Source organism: Silene latifolia, chromosome 5 (genome assembly GCF_048544455.1).
Source record: "Silene latifolia isolate original U9 population chromosome 5, ASM4854445v1, whole genome shotgun sequence".
Lineage (NCBI taxonomy): Eukaryota > Viridiplantae > Streptophyta > Magnoliopsida > Caryophyllales > Caryophyllaceae > Silene > Silene latifolia.
This window is the reverse complement of record NC_133530.1, coordinates 1,503,257-1,527,364: the sequence shown is the minus strand read 5'-3', so window position 1 is coordinate 1,527,364 and position 24,108 is coordinate 1,503,257. Positions and strand designations below refer to the sequence as shown.

Genomic DNA, 24,108 nt, shown 5'->3' with positions numbered 1-24,108 from the left:
TATAAGGCGGTAGTTTGTAAAATACGGTAAATATAAGGTGGTAAATAACAATTTTTACACAAATTAATTGTAAAAATGGCCCAAGTAATAAAATTTAATGTTTAGGTAGTCTTTTAAACTTTATTGTATATATTGATAATATGTGGATTATGATATTGCCATGACACATTTTTTTTTTTTTTTGATAAAAACCCGAACTTGCAATGTCACATTTGCCATGCCACATTTGTTTTAGATAACCTTTTAATTATATTGTATAAATAGATAGATAAATAGATTGACAAAGTGTTGAGTGGAAAAAAATATAAAATTACTCCATATGAAAATAATAGTTTAGAAAAAATAATCACAAAATGTGTAAAACGCGTACAAGATAATAATAACTGTATATGAAATCACAAATTTTTATTATAGACGGACACTATCCGTCTATACGCATAAACGGATACCATTTTCCCTCATAAAATACCCATTTGCCATAAAGTGGGAAGCACATGGGAGGTGCCCCACCTTGTCTCCCCTACCCATTTTATTAGAGGTCTTTACCCGTCTGTTCGCCCCACCCGTCTATACCAAGACCTATTTATATGAAATAGCAACTTGGAAAATAAATGGGTCATGCTCATTCATGGACATGATTTACTCAATCATGGACATAAATGACCATTATACCCTTATTATTTTTACCCATCCGTTTTCTCAATTAGTCACAAATCACACCACCCAATTCAACCACCAGCCGACGACCCCTAAATGCCAGAAGCCGCACCACCTAGACCATCACCGGACAACTCCCTCAACGCCAGAAGTGTCAACTGGTTTTACACCAGGCTGGCCGACGGTCGAATTTCTGGCATAGCTCACGTCAGCGTGATTTGGTTTGTCGAGTAACACAAATTCGTGCAACTGCCTTCATGAATCATGACCTCATTATGCCGTTTCTTGTACACTGTATTGCTATTCCTAAACTTTTGATTAACACTGGTTTTTGTCAATTCCTATTTCATAGGAAGTTCTTCGCTGGACATAAATAAATTATTATTCCTTCTATTTGGAGTTTCCATGTGAATAACTGATTTCGTATGCTTTACCTGCTGCCCCTAGTACGTCATAGCCATCGTTACTTTTCGTCGTTAATAATTTCTTCAAACCCTAATTTCATTGGTCTAAATTAATTTAATCTCCTTAATTTGATATAGAATAATTGATAAAGTTAATAAATTTGAATTATTTCTTGATCGACATGAGAACTAACGTTCATAATTGAGCAATTTGACGGATTTGATTAATTTTGCGAGGAAAGAAATTAGAGAGAGTTTGTTTATTTTGTTTTTGGGGAAGGGTAAAGAATGGAAAAATAATGGCAAAAAGTATATGATAGAGTAATTTATGTACATGAATGAGCAACTACGAAATAAATTACCATCATCTAAAGTCTAAACCCGAGAAATGACGCGGTGAAAAAAGAAGCGGGAAACCATAGAGCACAAAAGGACGTCCACATAGACACAGTGTCCCCATACCCCCACTATAAAACTGTGCATATAAAACGACTGAAAACTAGTGACGCTAAACTTTATCGACACTTTAATTTACACATACAGTTATCGTACGGCGACAAACATTCTCGCCGCCGTTGCCGTCGTCTTCGCCGCCGCAACGTAATACCGCGTTTCGGAAAATGGAGACTACTCTAAAAGTAAATACATTTCTCTCTCCTTCAATTTTCATTCACTATTTTTCTTTATTTTGTGGATTATTACTGGTTGTTGATGATTTTGCTGTTATATAATGCTATTATCGTAATTTTGTTGTTAAATTTGAATATCATAGTTGAAATTTTAGAATATGATATTTCAATTACTGTATTTGTTTGCGGAAGTTCTTTGTTTAGTTAGGTTTAGTTTGAATACTGTAGTTCTAATTTGATTTAATGACGTTTCAATTGCTGTATTTGTTTTGTATAATGTGTGATTTTCGGCATCGGCCGAAAATCTGAGTTGATTAGGTTAATTTCAAGTACCGTTGCTTAATTTAATTGCTGTATTTTAATTTTCGCTTTTGCCGGAAATCTGAGTTTCGATAGGTTAAGTTTAAATGCGGTAGTTTGAATTTGAGTGTATGACATTTGAATTGCTGTATATGTTTTGCATAATGTGTGATTTTCGGCTGAGGCCAAAAATCTGAGTTGATTAGGTTAAGTTTAAGTACCGTTGCTCAATTTAATTTGAGCTGATTTAATTGCTGTATTTTAATTTTCGCTGTTGCCGGAAATCTGAGTTTTGATAGGTTAAGTTTAAACGCGGTAGTTTGAATTTGAGTGTGTACGACATTTGAATTGCTGTATATGTTTTGCAAAATGTGATTTTCTGCTGAAAATCTGAATTATGTTAGGTTAAGTTTGAACGCTGTATTTGTTTTACATAATGCATGATATTTGGTGTTTCTAGGGATTATGATTTCTGGTAGGTCTAGTTTAAACACTGTAATTCGGACATTAGTATATGACATTTTAATTACTGTATTTGTTTTAACATAAATGTGTGATATTCGGCGTTTATAGAGATTGTGAGTTTTGGTAGGTCTAGTTTAAACACTGTATTTCTAACATTAGTATATGACACTGTAATTACAGTATTTGCTTTGCATAATGTGGATGTTTTGGTGATTGTAAAGATTACGAGTTTTGTTAGTTCTGGTTTTAACATCGTAGTTCGAATGAGTATATGACATTTTAATCACTGTAGTGCTGCAGAAAATCTTAGCTTTGTGAGTACTAGTTCAAAAAATGTTGTTTGATTTTGAGTAATGACATCTTAATTGTTGCTTTTGTTTTGCATAATGTGTAGGTGATTGTAGAGATTCTGAGTTTCAGTAGGTCTAGTTTAGACACTAGTAGTTCAAATTTGAGCCAATGCTATCATTTTGATTAATAAGTTTGTTTTACATATGAGTATAATTTTTGGTGCTGCAGAAATTCTTTGGTTTCTCGACGTTTCGGCCATACCAAAAGGAAGTAATTGAGAAAGTTCTGGAAGGAAAGGATTGCTTGGTTGTCATGGCTACTGGCAGCGGCAAATCTCTTTGGTTCGTCAACATTCATCTCATCATGTTTGTTATTCCATTTTAAATTCGATCCCATTTCTGAGGGAATGTTAGTTGTTAAAACTTTAGATTAGGTTTGATGTTAAGAAGTACTCTGGGGATACAATATCGAAATTGCTCGTTGCGAGGCGACCATTAAATTTTTGCATGTTCGTTAGTTTAGCTCGTAATGGTTTTTGTTGTAGGCTGCATTGGTGTGTAAGCTAGTCAAGTCTCCTCATAAGTCATAACTGTGAAAACTGCAAGCTTGAGCTCATTGCTGATCATGTATCTTGTTTCCAGATGATTTTTTGTTGCTTATTGCTGGTAATTATTATCTATTTTGATTTTATGGCGTTATTTAACTATGATTTATAAGGGTAACTGACTACTCTTTCTTTCACTCTTAGCTCAAAATTAAGCTTTTATCCCTTAATTGTGTTGCAAATGCCGTTGATACAATTGTGTGCTTGAAATAGCCCATAACGAGTGTGATTAGCTTCCGACACTGTTTCTGTGTACCAGAAACGTTAAAACTCCTTTCTTAATACACATCTATGTAACAATATCTTTAGCTGCTTGAGTTTATTTGTTATGTTTTTGGGCTGGTATGGCAATTTCAGGATTCATGTGCTACTTAACTGCCAAAAGCCGATGTTGGTGACTGGATGTTTTGTTTATTGCATACTTTGTTTCTACACGGGTTGCCTAATCTCTTGGCTTCATTTCAGTTATCAAGTTCCCCCTTTGATTGCCGGGAAAACTGGCGTTGTGATCAGCCCACTGCTATCTCTGATGCAGGATCAGGTGATTATTATGGTCATTATTTTTTGTTTTCCCATCGCTTTAGTGGCCAGCTAGGGGACGTAATCATGACTGTTGATTGTTAGGTAATGGCTCTGAAACAACGTGGCATCAGTGCGGACTACATGGGTTCTACTCAAACAGATCGAACAGTGCAGGCCAAAGCTGAAACTGGCAGTTATAGTTTGTTATTCATGACCCCTGAGAAAGCATTGTCGATTTCTAAGAGGTGAAGGTTACGTTAAATTTTGCATATGTTTCTCTTCTGTTGAGTCTGCATTGTCACTTATATGCTCCTTACTTTACATCAACTCGTATGTCCATCTAGTTGATGCTGATAAATGACTCAGTTTTCACATAGGTGAACTCCTGCATATCTTGAAAAGCCACAGGGGATATGTTTGATGTCTTTTATGAATAATTAATCTGTTTTGTGATCTGAGATGATTGCAATAGTTGCCTTTTGCTTGAGCCTTTCATTATGGGTTAGTCTTTTCTACCATGCATGTTACTGAAGTCTGATTTCTGCCGTACTCTCGGCGGGCCATTACAAAAACAGTTATAGTCTCTATGTTTCTTGCTTGAGTCCTCAAACTATTTATTCTCCCGAGTTTTATCATGAAGACATGAACTCATGACCTTTTATCCGTTATCCAAATTTCAAATGCCTTTATGTTTATACACTCGTGTCTTATGCTGTCTCTCTTGGGTTTCTTAACATCCCACCTGGTATGCTCACAAACAAAATTCATCGATCTACCTACTTGTAAAATTGTTTACTGCTTGCCTGCCTTAAATGTGCGTCCCTGTCTTTTCTACGTTTGCAGCTTTTGGACAAACTTGCTCAAGATTGGAATTTGTCTTTTGGCCGTGGATGAAGCACACTGCATATCTGAATGGGGGCACAATTTCAGGTTATAGTGATAGCGTTTCATTTTTATTTTTTACTTATCATTTATTCTTTACATTTGAGATATCGTTAATACTTCTAGCTTCTGCTTTGTCTACACATTACAGTACACGGTCTTTTTCTATTTACCGAAGGCGCGTATTTTCTGTACACTGGTGCAACAATGGTCTATTGCTCTTCGAATCATGAAGTTATTGCCAACATTTTTTATTTGTCTCTGATGCTTATGTGATGCTGAATTTTCAAAAAATTAACTAGTGGTATACCTCACCTTCTGATGCCTTTTTTGATTTTATACAATTATACTATGACCTCGCAAATCTTCTCTCTTAGAATTTTTCAATTGTTCTTTACTCATGCGGCTAGTATTCATGATCTCAAGTATTCTCAACTGTACTATTCTGTTCTTTCATAACTGGTATCTTGGTTTACTCTTGTGTGCCGTCTGCCTGAAATTGTATAGTAGTCAACAACAAGTATGGTACTTGTCACCCATCCTATGAGTTTGGCTGAAATTGCGTTTCACTGAACATGTCATTCACTTTGATCCACAGTTCCTGCAAAGTTTATCCGTGAATCCCATCAATGTTGTTGACTTTCTTTCTACATTTTTTTTTCAGGGTGGAGTACAAAAAGCTGGACCAATTGCGTCCAATTCTCCCAGATGTTCCATTTGTCAGCTTGACTGCAACTGCAACAGAAAAGTAAGTGAATATATAGCCCCCCATATGGAAATTTGTGCTTGTTTTACTTCGATACACCCTGAAATGGTAGTCACTTTTAATTTATTTAAAAATGATATCATTTGGTTGTTCGTCGCTTATTACCATAAAGGATATTTATTAATTTGGACACAATGTTGGACATTATCTAAGAACCTTTACAACCGTTTTGAGACAGGAGGTGTTTTCTCACTTAGGAAGTCTCTTTTCTTGCTGTCAGAGATCGTTCATAATAATATTAGAAGAATCATATAGATCTACAGCAGCAAATAGGGACTTCTCTTTTCGGCCATTCACTTTTGCTTATCTTTCTTGCTTCCACTACACTATTTTGTGGCAATGACTCTTTGCATCTCCAGACTCCATCAAACTTTCAAAACTCTGCCTGACACTGTTTTAACTCCTCTGTGCTTAAGTTGCTGTAACACTACAATATCTGTATTACTTAAGTTAGTGACCTGTCAAGGGATACAAGTCTATTCCAAACCTGCATTCGTTCTGGTAACTCCATTATTTGTTCCTTATTATGATGTGATGTAATTCAATCCGTGATCCTCGGCATGTACAATTTTTTTTTTCTTTTTTTTCTTTTGCACAAGTGTCCCTAAGCATTCGAACGCTTACATATGCCTTGAAATTTGTTTTGATGCATTAGACCTGCTGATCTGGACGGCTTACTGAATTTGTTTTTATATGTTTCATTTTAATCAGATGATGTTAGTTATTGGTAATGGAGATATAGTGTGTAATTGTTGTTAATCACTAGTATTTTTGGAAGGCCAACATCTGAAATTTCTTATTTCTTCTATTTCAGGGTTCGTTTAGACATAGTTAGATCATTGAACTTGAAGGATCCTTACATTGCTGTTGGCTCGTTTGATCGTAAGAATATTTTCTATGGTGTGAAATCTATTAGTCGTGACTCCTCTTTCCTGGACGAGCTTGTACAAGAAGTCATAAAGTCAGTGGCTAGTGCTGGATCAACAATCATTTACTGCCTCACAGTTAAAGATGTTGAGCAGGTATTGTGATCTTATCATCTTAATAGATAGAGAAGTTATTTTTACTTTTGTAGCAAAAGCACAATGTTTTCATTTTCAATTGCCTTAATAGAACATAGGCAACCTGGAGTGACAATGTTGCAGGTTACTTTTCTGTTTTCCTGGGTTGCATTGTTGGGTCCACACTTCATGGATACTGCGGTGGGCAGTGGCATTAAGGCATAGGTTAGCTGTTACTATTGTGAATGGAACTTACGGCCTCTTTTGGTTCCAGAAGTTAACAGTTCGTCATCTGAAGAACTCATAACTTAGATTCCATATCACATATTAAAAGGCTCACATTTATAACAATATTCATATTTGTACGAAAAACTGTTTCAGACTTGAAAGACTCTGCATCCCCATTTTTTTGTCCACTGAGGTCTCCATCGGCATCTAACTGCATACTTAAATATGGAGCCCATATGTGATGTCATTTGATGTGGTATCACATGTCAGCTCAGTATATTTATAATTCAAGCATTTCTTCAAAGACATGTCGGGACAGAGTTTTGAACGTAATCTTCAAATACCTAATATTTCCTGAATGGATATTTCTCAAAGTTTGTGAAAAAGGATACAGTTGACACCTCCTTTCTTCTGCAAGGAGAAATTCATGCTCCTGGACAAGAATGACATGTAATCTAAGTAGTTTTGTAATATAAGTAGTTTTGCAATACAGTACAATTCCTGAGGACAATATGCCTAAAACGCATAAAATATAAGTAGTTTTGCAAACAGTACAGTTCACTTATTTCTCTCAAGTCTTTATCTCCAACTAATTTGGATTCCTTGTGTATTTTTATTTTATTAGATACACCAGTTGCTTCAAAGTGCACAGGTGAAGGCTGGTATGTATCATGGTCAAATGGATAATAGAACTCGGGAACAGACACATAAGTAAGTACCCAGCTTGTATCTTATCCGGTAGCTGTAATAGATCGTTCATGTAACTTATAAGAGAATAATCATTATTGATCTAATTGATGTTGTCTCCAATGTCGATTCCAATAGTCTTTTGGCTGTATTACAATGCAATATTGTACCTCATAGATTCATTTTTATTCAAATTGGTGTTTTCTCATTTTAACTGATGTTTTTTATATGAACAAAATGAGATCCCCCACTAGCTCTGTAAACTTGTAATACCTATGTGCTGTTTTGCCTGTTTGTTCATTCCCCTCTTCTGAATCACATTACGTTCATTGGTTTGTCCAGGTTATTCATTAGAGATGAGTTGCGTGTCGTAGTTGCTACTATTGCTTTTGGTATGGGCATTGATAAACCAGACATAAGGCATGTGATACATTATGGATGTCCCAAAAGTTTAGAAACATACTACCAGGAGAGTGGACGATGTGGCAGAGATGGCATAGCTTCTGCGTGCTGGCTCTATTACTCTAGAAGTGACTTCGCAAAATCGGATTTCTATTGCAGCGGCTTGCAAACAGTATGTTCTTTTTGGTTCTTTGTTCGTTTTGGTTTCCCTTAATGCTTAGTTGTTGCCAATGTGCCATTGATGACCTTTAGGAAAATCAACGAAAAGCTGTTGTAGAGTCTCTGAAGGCCGCACAGCAGTATTGCTTGCTGACAAATTGCAGAAGGAAATTCTTATTGGAACATTTTGGTGAAAAAGTCCCAGCAGAAGCTTGCGGTATGTTATTGAGATGCTTTCAACTAATAACATCTTTTTTTAGTGCATAAGAAATTTTGCTTTCAATGAACATATCACATTGTGAGGGGAGCTGAGACTTTGTAAAAAGGCCATGGCTGATATAAACGCAACCACATTGTGCTCTTTATACGCTAATATTACTCCTTACCACTTTTTGCTAAGAGGACCAAAGGTGCCTGTCGCAGTGTATTGTTTAAGATTGGTTTTATCTGGCAATATGTATTAACAATCATCTTCTTAAGTTTTTTTTACTGTCAGATGATATCCCTGACTTTTCTTCACGATGGCTTTCTTTACCCTTATTCTATTGTTATAATGTTTGAAATCAAATGGTTACAGGGAACTGTGATAACTGCACCACTACACGGAAGGAGCGAGATGTGTCAAGAGAAGCGTTTCTTCTAATGACTTGTATTAAATCATGCCGAGGAAACTGGGGGCTTAATTTGCCTATTGATGTTCTTCGAGGCTCTCGGGTAAGCTTGCTCAAAGATTATATTCTACACTTGATGTTCTGCTGCTATCTTGTAATGAGAGTATGGGTCCAAATATCAGTTTTTTTGCCAGAATGGGAGTATGAGAATGTACTATATGCTTGACGGTCAAGGAAAGTCCCTACGTTATTCAGTTCAATTATTTTCCCTTCCCCTACTTTGAAAGTTTGATTTCGTGCTGCTACTAGGTTGCTTTTTGAATCCATCATAAATGGTTACTTGTGTCTCCCTCCTCCTATCCTGGCCAAAATAAATTTGTCCCTGGGTCATGTTCAAATTATTTAATGAAGTTTTGAATTCTCAACTCTAAAGTCTAACCCGTTGACTTTGTATCCAGTTTATGTTGGGATTTCAGGTCTTGTCAATGTTTCCCAGCGCTATTTACGACATTATTGCTTTAGTGTTTCAATAGCTCCTTGCTTGTCGTGGGGTATGGGTCGGATGTACATGACCTTATCTCTATGGTTAATCTACTACCTTGCCAGAAAATGCTGAGTGTTGTTTGAGAAGTGCTTCATTATTGCCTAAATTCGAGATGCTTTGCGACTTGCTAATATCATTTCTTTTCATAACTATCTGTTTGTTTCCATTGTAGCAAGACTGCATTCATTGACCCAACAACAATCTGAAATACGTTACTGCTGGAAATGGTTAACAAAAGCAACAGTCCCACATTTGCTTGCACACATTTTTTAGTTACACCACTTCTATGTGCACACATTTTTTTTATGGTGGTACCTTTTTATATTCTGACGGTTGTCATCCCAGAGAACTCTTGCTACTACGACCTCCGTCCCATTTATAATATCCTGTTAACTTCGATGGTCAATTTACCACTAATTCCTATTATATGTGTTAAGGTACTATTTCAAATTTGTCATCTTTGATTCATCGAAACAACTATTTTCAGTTTTTATTATGGAAGTTATAACTATTATATATAGTGAGAACTGATGGTTGAAGTTAACTACCAAGTTAAAAGAGGACATTATAAATGGGATGGACATAGTCACATAGTACAATCTTTGTATATTTAGGATTTATGCCATCAATGGTGTTTACTTATGCTACTTCTTAAGATTCTGTTTCGTGTGAGTTTCATTGTGTGTTTATGGTAGTTTGGGAGTTACTTAACGCCTTGTACTTTAATCTAGCCTGGAACAAAGTGATTTGTCGATAGCTCTATGACTGGAGTTTGACCCACAGTTTGTGATTCTTGTAACCTTAAAAAAAAGAAATAGGCCTCATTCGAGAGGATCTGTTTGTTACTGTGTAGTTGTAATAAAAAATAGAATCTTCCACGGCTAAGTTGAAAGGACTTGTGACTAAGTATTCAAGATTTAATTTTCCTGTATACATCAATGTTTAATTGTTCCTTTGACACTGACTTTCTTTTTTCTTTTTCATTATTTCCCCCTATATTTTGAAGTCAAAGAAAATTGTCGAAGCTCAGTTTGACAGGCTCCCATTGCATGGCCTTGGGAAGGCCTACTCTTCTAATTGGTGGAAGGCTCTAGCTTCTGTACTGATTTCTCAAGGTATGTCAAGCGAGTTAACTATTTATTACAACTTTACCGTGAAATGTGCTAAGCTATAGGTTTTGTCATTTTGCCTGAAGTAAGGGAGTATATATGCTTTCTTTTTTCTACATGTTTTGTAATTTGTGCTCATTACCCTTCCTTCATTTATTTCCTTTTTCTCAATCTTAAATAAAACCTTTAATCCCAACTGCTACGCTCATTCGGCATCTTTGGATTAACTTGAACATTTCATAGGTTATCTGAAGGAGACAGTCAGTGATATTTACAGATTTGTGAGGTGAGCAATTGGTCTTTTGAAAGGCTTCATCTAAGTTACATATGTCAATTTGTTGTTCACTGGGCTTGTCTTTGCATATATGTTTCCAATTCAGTGTCAGTGTCAAAGGAGCACAATACCTCAGTTCTGCACGCCCTGATTGGCAACCACCCTTGGTCTTGCCATTACTTGATGAGATGTGTGACGAGGAGATTGAAAGCTCACAAGTTCAAGTGGGAAGTTTGAAAAGTGCTACTCCCTCCGAGTGTGAAGGTTTATCAGAGGTTGGTAATAGAAATATAGTAGCAGGCCATTGGATATATATCAGTAGTTTAACAAAGTACATAGTACTCCAACTATCTAAGCAATGCTTGCTTTTGGAATAATAATTTAGGAAAAGCCAATGCGTTGTAGGGTCGTGAGCCATATTGCAAAGTAACTTACTTTATGTCATTTTAACTTAAAAGTGGCACAAGAAGGGCTAGGCCGCTGGGGTGAATTCTTGGAATTCTTGGATAGTGTGGTAATTATATATAAAAAACTTGCCAAGAAAAAAAATGTATACAACCTATTAGAACGTTCCGAAAAGGTTATGTATACAACCTGCTAGAACTGTGTCAACTTTTTGGAATGAATAATCAATCATACTCGCTCCGTTCCGGTCAATAGTTATCTTTGTTTGAAATATGCTAGGGGAATTTCAAACAATGATAACTATTAATTGGAACGGAAGGAGTAACATATATCTCATACTGTTTCTGGCTTTCTGCTAATCATCATTATGCCGTATGTTCATTAGGATGAGGCTAAGCTCTATCATGCACTTCTAGAAGAGAGGATGAAATTAGCCAGAGCTGCAGGAACTGCGCCGTATGTTTTCGTTCTCTAGTTTTCGTTATATTATCCTACAATTTAGTGGTTATATTGATCTTCATATCCTGAATTTTGGATCCTTAGATATGCTGTTTGTGGCGATGCAACAATCAAGAAAATTGCACTGGTTAGACCATCAACTAAAGCAAGACTAGCTAACATTGATGGTGTCAATCAGGTGCGGATGACATATCTGACAGTTTCTGTTGCAATTATAGGAGTTTTAAATGGAGACACGAGTTGCTAATAGCAGTGATAGAGGTCAAGTCTCAATGAGCTTTTGAAGTTCTTAAAGAAAAAGACCATCGTTTGAACTTCGCCCCAATCTCCTTATAACGTTTTACCTTTGAATTTTGTTTAAACTTCCTGTGGAGACTCATTACGAACAATTTGGTTTTGCCATATCCGGGTATAGATACCCAGAGTTGATGTTTCAAAGGTATTTGAACTTTGAAATGAACCTAGGTTTTTCACTCATGATGAGCCTTTAGCAATCAGCTGGATTCAGGGCAAGTCAAGCCCCATAGGTAGTGAACAGTTATTTACATGGTTCTTGTTTAAGAGATTTAGGACTTGAATTGAGTGCTCTTAAGTTCTTGATATGCTTGAAAATTAGACTACCTGCAGCCAGCGTAAAACAATTGCATTGTCTACCTGCAGCCAGTGGTTTCGGTTCTCACTCCAGATACTTTGTTTTCCGTAACTTCCTTGCATTTTCTAGCTTTATATTGCCACCAAGAGGATTTAACACTGTACTTTATAAATACTGCAGCATCTTGTTGTAACCCATGGAGATCATTTTCTTCAAGCAATTCGAAACGTGTCACAAACACTTAACTTATCATTGGATGGAGAAATGAACATACAAACTCTACCAACAAGAAAAGTAACTGCTCTACCAGGCAACCAAAGAAAACTAACACCAGCCAAGTTTGAAGCATGGAAAATGTGGCATGAAAACAGACTATCCATTCAGAAGATTGCTGTATGTTTTTTTTTCCTTTCATGTCGCATTTCTTAATACTCCATGTTTATTGTTTTGAAGATGAATTTTCCACTCATAATGTTTGTTATTACAAAAAAGAAAAAATGCACTTATATTTCTACTTAGAGCATGTTTCACTTCAGTGTAAAAAGTGTGTCTCATGTGCTTCTTGGCTCAAGATAGGCACTAGTCAAAATACCTCAGAGCACCTTAGCCGCACCTTATGTACACGGTGTAGTTGGTGAGACACACTACTATGCGATTTCCATTGTTATTTTCTTGTTCTTTATTTATGCATTTTCTTTTGCCCCATTATCCATAGTTTTTACTTCACATTTTAGGTTTCTTTCAGTCCAAAAAATGAATTTTTGCACAATTTATGCATGCCTTTGTGTGCCCTTTAAAAAACACACACAAACTCAAATTACATTGTTTTTATGCATACAATGACCTCATTCGATGTTGAACCTCATAGCAGTTGTACACAAGAATAACCAATCTGCACAAATACTCAAATAAGACCGTTGTACCTCAAGTACCTCACAAACATTTCTCTTATAAGACGAATTGAGCCAACTTGCTTTGTGTCTTATTTAGAAATTCAATAATAGGCCTTTTTTTTCTTTTCTTTTCTTTTCTTTTTTTTTTTTTTTTTTTTTTTTTTTCCTGAAGCCAATAATAGGCCTTTCTTGATCTCAATCTCTCGTTTATTCTGCCTTCTAACTGAAGTACTTATTTTAATGATAGAACTTCCCTGGTAGATCTGCTCCAATTAAAGAAGGAACTGTTCTAGGTTATCTTCTAGATGCTGCCCAAGAAGGGTTCGAAGTAGATTGGCCTAGACTCTGTGATGAGATTGAACTAACATCTGAAATGCTCGGAAATATAATGGGCGCAGTTAAGAAGGTTGGCTCGACCGAGAAGCTGAAACCTATCAAAGATGAATTACCTGAAGATGTAAGTAGCTGCCAACTATGTGTTTTTGTTTTTCACCCCTTTCTGGTTTATTGTGTCATTACAACATGAATGTTATCCTGATGCTTTAAGGCTTAAGGTCTCCCGCAATTGTCCGTAAATGGGGGAGTAGAGGGTCGATTGTAAGACGGTTTTGCTTAATTCCATCATACTCCACACCTTAATTGGTTTAACTACCTACCATAATGTTATTAGGTAAGCTACTCTCATATAAGGATGTGCCTTGCAATGATGAGCTGTGGGATCTCCTCTCCGTTCGAGCCCATGCATTCAGATAATAAAACTGAAGTGCCCAAGTCCAAGCCAAGTGAATCGTCGCCAAACACCCCTACAAAGAGATCTTGTGATGATGACCAAACATTTGCAAAGAACGGCAACAGCCAAGAAACCGGTCTTTCACCTGTGGATCAGTCTTTCGATAAACATAGCTCAAAACGATCTAAAATCGATCAGGAGGACAGCAACAATTCCGGACCACTGGAGGCCACTCAGAGTTCTATAGCAGAATGGATTCAAAACTACGAGAATGGGGTAAGTTAAGTATATGCTATTCAATGTTCAACCCACCAAAAAAAAAAAAAAAACGCAGAATGAAGTTAAATACAGTTCTCGGCATCTCATTTCCAGCTTATTCGTATAGGTTGGTTTGGATGAAATCTTGGAACATTTTAAAGGTTCAAGTGAAGACGACATAAGGAATTTGCTCGTTGGCCTAGAGGCTGAGTTCGTAATATACCAAAAGAACGGCATGTATCGGCTTTTCTGATGAGGGAATTCTGGACTATGTCCTGGACCTAAGGTGTACAACTGTATATATGGACTTTAAGTTGGTAAACATTAATGGTCTTTCGTTGCAATAGGTGCATTGGGAAATTTTGTACAACATTGCTCATACTTAATCCTAGATGCCTACTGCGTAGTTAATCTAAGCTCAATGCCGCCTCACTAGTCTGTAATCCGATTAATACTTTATTTACCTTATGTATAAAAGTAGGGTAAGTATGATGCCTTATCAGACGGAGTTTCATGAAACTTTGGCCATTGGTTTATCTTTTACTCCGTATTTATTTTTTGTGAAGGTTATATTAATCAAAGATAAATAAATGACTAGAACAGTAGAACGGAAGGAGCAAGAAAATGTCCGACAAACGGCGGTGCTTCTACTAAGAAGTCGTACAAGTAGATGATTATCTCATCAGTCCGTTTTTCTTAAGACCATTGCTTTTGGTTTGAAATAAGACGGGTAACATGTCATCATTTTACAAAAAAATGTTGTTATTTTTTGATAACATGTTACCATTATTGTTCACATCATTTTCAGAATAAAAAATGACACCTCTAGTCATAACATTTTGATGAATTAATTGGTTACATTTTCTTAAAAAATGGCAACATTTTATCCGTCTGACAAATAAGACCAAAAGTGTCCGTCTAAAACAAGAATTTGTGTTATCTCATTATTTGCAAGGGTCATTTCAATCCCAGGTTCTGTTCTTTTTTCCTTGACTTAATAGGCAGACTTTTCCGCAATCAGTGGTAAGATATGACTTATGAGTTGCAAATTTGGAAAACAAATGTAGAATATAGAATATTTTCATTTAAGACAAATATTATCTGTCTTAAGGTTAAAACGGGTTAAAAAAACATACTGAATCACATGGTGTATAGACAACAATTTATCAAGAGTGTTATTACAAACAATTTATGTATACATAACATATGATTGAAAAGAAAGAAAAAAACTATAATCAAATGTGAACTTGTACAAGACGCGGTCGAGGCTCGAGAGCCGATCAAATAAAGAAGGCAGTTTGCAGCAGAAGTTCAAATCACGGTGGGCCGACGGTGGTTGTACCAATGTGGTATCAACTATCAACCACATTTATGACATAGTGATCGTAATCCTCGATCAGAACTGAAACCGATATTTATTACTCGAGATAATGACAACTAGGACTAGTATGGCCTTTCACCTATAGTATTCCCATGAGGATTATACTCACACACAATAAATGTATCTCCACTTACACATTTAATCTTAGCACAACCAACTTGTCTTGAACTTCTCCATACAAGTTGTGTATAATGCCAACAATCTCTACCATTACATGAATTAGCATTATAGTTATAGTAAGCTTCTTCTGAAGCCCACGCGCCCACTGCGTCGCGTGGGCTCCATTTGTTCCCTGACCCCCAAAATATGTTCTCACCATATGATCCACTAGAGTGAATCAATGCACAATCTCTTCTTCTTTGATTTCCATACCATTTTGCATAGTTGGCAAGCTTAGTACTCCATGTTAACGGGCGAAGGCCGTGTCGTGCACGAACTATGTTGTGCGCGTAGAGGAATTGTGTTATTGTTGTTGAGGTTTTTATTGGTCTAAGAAATGGGGTTGATTGAGTTGGTAATATAATGTAGGAAAGTATGAAGAGAAATGCTAAGAGAAAACATGAAGTGAGCTTCATTGTTTTACAAAAAATATAAAAAATGTAGTTTTTGGTATTTTGATGTATTAAATGGAAGTGTAAGATTTAGATCTAAAAGTATTGAGGAAATGGGCTTTATATAGAAAGGGAATTGAATTTGTGGTATGAGAAATGGTAATGCAATTGTTTAAGGTTTTTGTCATTATGACTTTGGTTGGAAGCATTTTTGTCTAAAGTTGTCACATGGGTTTGGTATAATAAAGTTGAATAGTGTTTTATTCCCTTTGTAATTTGGCTTTACTCATTTCTATTTTTTTTAAAAAAATAATCGTTTTTAGGTATTAAATGGACCTCCCAAGAAGGAATTTTAAAGTTTTAATGCGATCGATTTCCCTTTTTTTGCAATCAGTTTCGCTCAGCACCCAGCCACCCGCTGCTTTAACTAGAAGTGGACATCGGGCTAGGCCGGGAGTGGGCCGAGATGATAGGGATTGAGCTCGAGCCCACACCATGGGTTGGGATTGTGTGGGCTGGAGGTTTGTTGGCCCTGAATTGGCCCAGATAGACATGAGGGGTTGGTGGGCCAAGCGGGTCATGCGCTTTGGGGTTGGGGCTGGGATTTTTGCGGGCCAGGTTACACCATTCACAATCTGGGATCAGCCCGTTTTGGGGAGCGGGTTAGGTGGGCCAACAGACCGAGTCATCGGCTAAAAGATTCTTGAACCGGTTGTCTGGGCCGGGCTAGTGTGGATCAGGCCAACTCGCAATTGTGTCCAGGTCTAGCTCTAGCTAACAACCCACCTTTTTCATCCTTTGATGATTTCTTGGTATATATATAGTCTAACCTAGTTTGTTCCCCCTCTTTTCGATTTGGTTGCACCGTCTAATTTATCAAGGATTGCGTCGATATATAAATATTTGTAATAATAAAACTATTCCTCAAAAATTTGAACATTATTGCATTTCTATAATTTAATTAAACCTAAAACTTCTGAATGAACTAATAAAGGTAGAAACTTAACCAAGTACTCATAATTAATTTATGTTTATTCTATATTTCTATTTCACGTAATCTCTTCTTAGTTAGTCCGTATCATATTGACTTTCACGTAATTTCTTATTTGTGATGAAATATTTTGAATGCGATTCATATATTGATATATCATTAAACCAATTGTTATTTTTAACCGAGAATTCAATATTGTTTTTTAAATCGGAAACTTGTATCAATGTTATTAAGTACGACCTGCTTTCCTACGATTGGCTTTGTCGTTGTTTGGATTTCATTAAAATTAATCGTTCTATGGGTTGTTTGGTCGGAGGTCCATGTTATTTAATAAAAGGTGCTATCTTTTATCTCCCATGATCAAGTACTTGAGTCGGTGGTTTGCTTGTGTCGATGGTATGGGGATGGTTTGGCCGTAGTAGTCGTTTCTCTCAATGGTTTATCAAACTCTCATTTTCAATCTGTGTGATTTAATTCTGTCTAATGATAATGGTGCGGAAGATGACGTTTTTGCTAAGTGGATATCATGGAACGGGGGGTCCATCCATCCCCGCTGTTAATCTGCTAAAAGATAGGGGTAATGCCCTATTTAAAGAAGGCAATATATCTTTAGTTGGTCTTCATTACAAGTTAGCTCTAAAGTTTCTATGTTTTTTTGGTCTTCCACCTTTATCCGATCAGTCCATGGCTTCTTCCCTTGCCTTTTCCACTATTCTAAATTTAGCTTTTTGTGAGCTAAAACTTTCGAATTACACTAAGGTTCTGTTGTACTGCACTTTCGTCTTAACTTTTGAACCATCGAATGTTAAAGCCCTATACAGTAGAGGCTTAGCGTCCAAGCATTTGAATTCACTAACTAAAGCTCTTGAAGATTTCGAGTCTGCTTTGGAAATTGATCCGAGCAATAAGGATGTCAGCCGCGAGCTAAATTCTTTGGTTGACCAATTAGCCTTTAATCTTAATGGAAAGCGGGTCGCTTTACAATTCGACCCTTTAGCCATAAACAAGAGAGGTAAGAATTAGGTTTCTAGTCCTAGTCCCGAAGTTGTCAACGAATGTGCTATTCCTTGTGTGGTGGAGAATTATTCATGCAGGATTAATAAGTCTTCTCCTGCTGATATTAGCGGTGATCAAGTTGATTTAGTCACTCCACTTGAGGTGATGGATTGCGTGACTAAAAACTGTCCATCGTCGCCGGTTGTAGCTAAAGATAGTAATGATACTCCTTCTACTGTTTCTAGTTCAGAACAGTTTGTCTTCACCAACAAAAAGCACGCCCACAAGAGGCTTCAACTTTCACCTCATGCCTACAATAACTTGATGCTCGGAAAAAAAAAATGTCGAGGTTTTTCACCCCAGATCCGGGGCAGTCTTGAGGGTTCGCCCCCTCACTCACAAAACTTCTATTCAGCCGGGGACTCTCCATGATGACATGTCATGGGAAGCAGCAATTCCCACTTCAGTTCCTTTGCCGAAACTAAACCCGTCAAAGGAGGCACCGGTTCCCATCTTTGATCCTTTGCCAGAGGTTTGTCATCTGAAATCTGACCCCGCTTATGCGGAAAAAGAGTTGGCCCAAGAGGAATGCTTTGTCCGAACAGATAAGAAGAAACGTCTTTCTTCAAACACTTCTTATGCTAGTAAGATCTCTCTTGTCCAGTTTAAATTTGAAGCAGTTAGGATGCATTCGGGTGAGCAAGTCTATCATAAAGACAACCGTTCCGTTGCTCGTGGTCAAGTGGCTCGGCCCACTATTAATTTGAAGAAAAGAGCTTCAGTTAGTGTCACTCGTTTATCTTCTTTTTGCAGGTACACCAGGACTACAACTGTCGTAAGGAAGACCAAAAGATGTGAAGCATACCCGATTCAGTTCGATGATTACTTCCCACCATTCAAAAAATGTCGTCTAGCTAGTTCTCTTTGGTCTATTTCGAGGTTTAGTTTAGCTAATTGGATGTCGAGTAGTTTAGAGGTTTTCCGTGCTAACCCATTTGAAAATGGTTAACATGTACCTAATTATATGTAGACTTTCTTTTATTTATATCAGTTTATCGTTGTAAAAAAGTACGACCTTCGTTTTTATAAATGGGAAGAGTCGACAACCGATGGATTAAGTAATATTTTTTGCATGCATATTTCAGAACATTTTGGTGGTAAACAAATGTAGCTTGGACTTATAAGATTATTAATAATAAACAATTAGATGATGATTATTTCTAGATTAAAGAAACAAAGCAAAGCATATTTATACGCGGTTTCTATAATAATTTGATTGATAATAATGATTAAAGTTCCTTGGAATGTTGTTGGGAGCACAAATTCTCATTATAGACGGACACTATCCGTCTATACGTATAGACGGATACCATTTCCCCTCACAAAATACCCATTTGCCATAAAGTGGGAAGCACATGGGTGGTGCCCCACCTTGTCCCCCCTACCCATTTTATTAGAGGTCTTTACCCATTTATACGCGCCACCCGTCTATACCAAGACCTATTGTGTTGGGAGAGAGCATTATTTCAAAGACTTCGAACTTCATAAGAATCATAACATGCTAAATCGCTAACCAAATCATCCTCAGTAAATCTGCTGATAGACCGTCTTTCATTACATTAATGAGAGATAACTGATAAATACACTAGAAACTAATTAAAAAGAGAGAAAGATAAAAATAAAAATAAAAATTATAACTACCTATAAAAGAGGTCTCTCATTGTCTCTCTTTAAGAATTTGTGATTCTTTTACCCAATGATTAATCACAAAAACTTAATTTGTTTAATAATTAATGAATAATTTTACATATTTTCCCACTTATATATTAATCGTAAGAATTTGATCCTACGTGAAATGCTTAAAATGGGTAGATTCATATCCCATTTCCTAATTTTTGAAATTTGATTGGAAAGAATGTACGTAGTTGCCTATTAGTTACACCTACTATGTGAGCATATTTCTTCCCAATATGACTTTAGAAATTGGAAGATAAGACTATTGTATAACGTATAATAAGCCAATAATAATTTAAAAAAGTTAATTTAAAAAACTAACTTATATTTACCGATTTACCGTATTTGTAAAGACTATTTTACATTTTTTTCTTTCTACTATTATTTTCTTTATTTTTTTTGTCGATGATTACCTAAGCTAAGAGTTTAGACAAATTTACCCACTTACAATAGATGGTAGCATTACAACTCAAAAATTTGGCTTATATTTCTCAAAAAAAGAGTGTAGACAAATTTGGCGAGTTTTCGAACATTAACCTTCTCACGTGACTCTTTTCTTGTTCAAATCTTACTCTGGCCCAATTTTAAAAAGTCAAGATGTATTTACAATTATCTTTAGTAGATGTTCACAACCACCACTCAAACATGTTAACATAATTTTTACATGTCTAAAGCTATATTGCAATTTCATCTATTGGGTTTGGTCGGATCTGATTTGGGTCGGGCTTACCTTAAAAAAGTATCCCATGTGTAATGGTATGGCCGAATTGACCCTAGATTTGTTCGGTTTTCCGGCATTAACCTCTCATATATAGAGAGATTCATAGGTTTTTTTTTTTTTTTTTTTTTGAAGTAGATAAAATGGTTAGAGGCGATCAAATGCGAGCTTCGATCAGACATGTGTCGGACTCCCGTTAAATTTTAAGTCCACGGACAAACAGGTTAAACTTGAGACAAGTTAATGAGTTGGACTTTTGTAATTCAGATTTCTTAAAATACTTTATATGTATCCGTTTATTTTGTGGACCGGATAGACCGAGTTAATGTATGAGACAACTAATAAACTAACTCTACCTTCAAGTAAACATTTTAGAACAAATAAAAAAAAAAACCATCAATGCCTTCCATCAAAACCCTCCTAAAACCCTTGAAAAACCCTTATGAATCTCTCTTAAACAATCCAAATCAAAAATCTTTGTTCAATTTCTTCTCAACTCAGCTACCCAATCCAATTTCATATCCAATAAAACCTAAAAATTCAACTAAAAACAATAGACCATTGGATGTTGTTTTCAAAGAAGCTCTTGGTTTTTATGAAAAGGAGGAAACTTTTGATAATTTTAGGGGTAGAAAAGGTGTATTAAAGAAGAATTTGTTGGATTTAGAAATGGAGATTAAGCAATTAAAAGGAAATGGGAAAGATGGGGTTTTTTCGAACCCGAATTCGAAAACTTTGAATGAGGTTAAGATTAGAGGAAGATGTGTTGAGTTGGGAAAAGTGTATAAAGAAATTTCTCAAGATATGCAATTGTTGTTAAGGCATTTGTATGATTGTGGTTATTTCAAAGATGTTTACATTTCGCCTGGAAATCGGTTTGATTTGAATTGTTTTTATCAAGAATTTGCTCATGATTATGTTAAGAATGCTTTGAAGAGTTTTGGCAATGACAAAAAGGAGATTTCCAAGTGAGTTGTTTTCATTTGATTGTTGTTTCGTTAAGACAGTCTTAATGTAAGACGAGAAAAATGTCGCCAGTTTATAATAAAAGGTGACCATTTGAATATTTGATAGATAAAAAGTTATAACTAAAATTGTCACTTTCTAGTTTCTAACAATAAACTGATGGGTATTTTTTATCAGGAAATGTTCACATTTTATCGGTATCAATTTCAGACCGATTCAGCCGTCTGAAATGAGAATTTGCTTTGATAGTAGCTTATGGAAATGTTGTTAGGTTAGTTAGCCTTGTGAAAGGAGATAGCATTGAATTGTGGAACCCTTTGGGCCAATACTAGGATGAGCAATGCTATAGTCACTTTCGGGTATTATGTATCAGGAAATGTTCACATTTTATCCGAATATTCAGATCGATTCAGCCGTCTGAAATGAGAATTTGCGTTGATACTTGATAGTAGCTTATGGAAATGTTGTGTTAGGTTAGTTAGCATTGTGAAAGGAGATTGCATTGAATTGTGGAACCCCCTTTGGGCCATTACTAGGATGAGCAATGCTATAGTCACTTTCGGGTCTTCTCCTCTCACAAACCGCTCCTTATCGCACAAGTACTTCCATAGATGAGGTGGATTTATGCGGTAGTAAATCGAGTAAATATTGAAAAGGGTTGTTTATGGATATGAGTAGCCAGCTGAAGGAGCTGTTGGCGGCTTTAAAGGCGCTGCTTCCATGCTGCCACTGGTTATCTAATGCTGCCACTGGTTATCTAATGTTTGCAGATGAATGTTTCCAATGTGTGAAAAAAAAAAAACAGTTTTGAGTTTTCTTAAATGTTACAGCGAAAGAGCCGTTGCTTATCTCTTCTGTCTGCATAGCTATCAACTGGCGAGTCATACTGTAAATGGAGCATGATCAAAACTTACTAGGGCATTTTTCTGTGGATTTCATTTTAGCGTAAATATAAGGCATTCTATTCTGGTTTCTAAGTTTGAAGACTTTGAAATCTTGCAGGTGGCTCTTAGATAGTGATGTAAAATCAATTGCATTGTTTGGCTGTCCTTCCCTAAATAAGGAATATATCAAAGCCGCCAAGTACCTACGCTCGTTCTTGAAAATTAGCGAAGAATCTGTAAGCATGTATTCTACTCATTACTACATGGTAAAATTTGACTATCTAGACGTTTTCGACTGTACTGACAGTTCTGATGTGTTGTTTTAACAGGTTTGCAGTGGATGTGTCCTGAATGATACCTGCAAGTATCGTAATATAAGGAAATCTGATATTTCAACCTTAAGATTGGACTCCTTATTGAGACTTCTTAGAGCATACTCTCTGGAAGAGGTTTCTCCGAAACTCAAACTGACAGATGACATGAAGGCTCGTGTTAGTCGCCTCATTCATGAAGTGATCAAGTTGAGCAAGGTGTTGATGACGTGACTGCTGATGGCGGTGATGAGACTCATCCTTAATAGCAAGCCATGTTCGCGTAACTGTCAGAAGGATGTAGACCTAAAATGAAGTGTCACGTCATACCTGTCAGTCCGTCACAAGGGAGACTTACTCGATCTTCAATGGTTTTAACTACACAAATAAAAAAAAGTTTTATCCTATCTTTCTAGAATCATACACTGCAATATGATCTGAATTCTGAATCACAAGAAATCATGACCTATGCCATCGTGGAACGGTTGCTCTTGCTTAAAACCGTCTTAATTTAGAACCCCTCATAGCCTCTTCTCATCATCGCCTATAATTAGTGGCGTGAGCCGGCTGATCTGAATCCCAAGAAAATCATGATCCATGTCATGTCATCGTGGAAGGGTAGGTCTTGCTTAAAACCGTCTTAATTTAAAACCTGTCACAACCACCATTTATAATCGCCTCTAAGAGCAAGTCCAATGGTAAGCTAGTTGCAACTAGCTTACCATTGCCATATCATACTTTAAGCTAAAATTATTTTGAGCTACCAAACAATTACAATGGTTTAGCTTAACATTTAGGATTAATTAATGGGAATAATCCATAGTATGGGCGGGCGTCTTTCTTATATTACCCCAACCTATGCATTAACCGACTATAATCCTAACTATCGTACATCATTCCCATATTACACCTAATTGACCTGCCACCTGAAGAATAGGTATCTCCTCTATATGAATTGTAATGTACTCCGTAATATCTTTATTGAATTATTTCCTTGTTCTTTTTCCCTTCTCTTCCAGACTTGCACAAAATTTAATGTACTCTCTTTCCTTCTTCACCATTAATTTTAGCCATCTCCTTCATCTTTCACATCCGTATCTCATTTCTACCACTATTATCCATTTTATTTCTGCCATAATATCCTCTCACTCTCATCTCTATCCTCTATCTCCAAGACCAGAAAGTCTTTGCTCGCATAATTACTCTCACTTTCTCTCTTCTTCCTCTCCCTTTTTTCGGCCTATTTTGTTGCGCAGTTTCAATGGCGGTCCATTTTTTTCTTGCGTTTTGTCTAAAAACCGAAGTGATCCCCTTAAAATTTCAATCTTTGTACAATTACTAGCATCAAAATTCAATCTTTGTACATTCAAAACTTGATTTTCTTTTTCATTAATACCCAACGAATTGAAATTGTTGATGATTATAGTCTTTATCTTTGTTGTGGATTTTTATTAATTGTTTAAATTGAAAATGATACGAGTAAGAAATCGGCTTATGGTGGATATTTGTTGATGAGTAACACTGGTGAGATTGAAGGTTGTCGGTTTATGGTGGGTATTTGTTGTGCTGTTTTGATGGCGGCATTTGAGTATTTGTATCCATGGAAATAACGATTCATGTACTGTGGTGGTAGAGGAATGATGGCCAACTTTGGGACAGTCGTATGGGTGTTTCGTTGTGGTGGCATGGTGGGTAGAATGTGGG

General features: G+C 36.3%; 2 protein-coding genes across 2 annotated transcripts; both read left to right on the top strand.

Moving 5' to 3' along the window:
* The first annotated feature begins 1,513 nt into the window (after positions 1–1,513).
* On the top strand, positions 1,514–14,391 carry LOC141656323 (uncharacterized). The gene is made up of 20 exons (XM_074463173.1): positions 1,514–1,699; positions 2,975–3,087; positions 3,816–3,891; positions 3,975–4,117; positions 4,716–4,802; positions 5,419–5,502; positions 6,335–6,542; positions 7,375–7,460; positions 7,779–8,010; positions 8,091–8,214; positions 8,575–8,711; positions 10,159–10,267; positions 10,505–10,547; positions 10,642–10,810; positions 11,326–11,396; positions 11,484–11,577; positions 12,172–12,384; positions 13,132–13,341; positions 13,555–13,890; positions 14,000–14,391. The coding sequence occupies exons 1-20, from the start codon at positions 1,682–1,684 to the stop codon at positions 14,123–14,125; spliced, it is 2,679 nt and encodes an 892-aa protein (XP_074319274.1). The 5' UTR covers positions 1,514–1,681; the 3' UTR covers positions 14,126–14,391.
* A 6,215-nt stretch (positions 14,392–20,606) lies between these two features.
* On the top strand, positions 20,607–22,817 carry LOC141656322 (uncharacterized). The gene is made up of 3 exons (XM_074463172.1): positions 20,607–21,211; positions 22,212–22,329; positions 22,423–22,817. The coding sequence occupies exons 1-3, from the start codon at positions 20,643–20,645 to the stop codon at positions 22,636–22,638; spliced, it is 903 nt and encodes a 300-aa protein (XP_074319273.1). The 5' UTR covers positions 20,607–20,642; the 3' UTR covers positions 22,639–22,817.
* Positions 22,818–24,108: the final 1,291 nt, after the last annotated feature.

Bases quoted from the DNA above. Each gene is read 5' to 3' on its own strand.
- LOC141656323 (XM_074463173.1), top strand. The intron at 6,543-7,374 runs GTATTGTGATCT...TTATTTTATTAG, and splicing joins CAGTTAAAGATGTTGAGCAG to ATACACCAGTTGCTTCAAAG. The intron at 7,461-7,778 runs GTAAGTACCCAG...TGGTTTGTCCAG, and splicing joins ACTCGGGAACAGACACATAA to GTTATTCATTAGAGATGAGT.
- LOC141656322 (XM_074463172.1), top strand. From the start codon at position 20,643: ATGCCTTCCATCAAAACCCTCCTAAAACCCTTGAAAAACCCTTATGAA. The intron at 21,212-22,211 runs GTGAGTTGTTTT...GAAATCTTGCAG, and splicing joins GACAAAAAGGAGATTTCCAA to GTGGCTCTTAGATAGTGATG. The intron at 22,330-22,422 runs GTAAGCATGTAT...TTGTTTTAACAG, and splicing joins TGAAAATTAGCGAAGAATCT to GTTTGCAGTGGATGTGTCCT.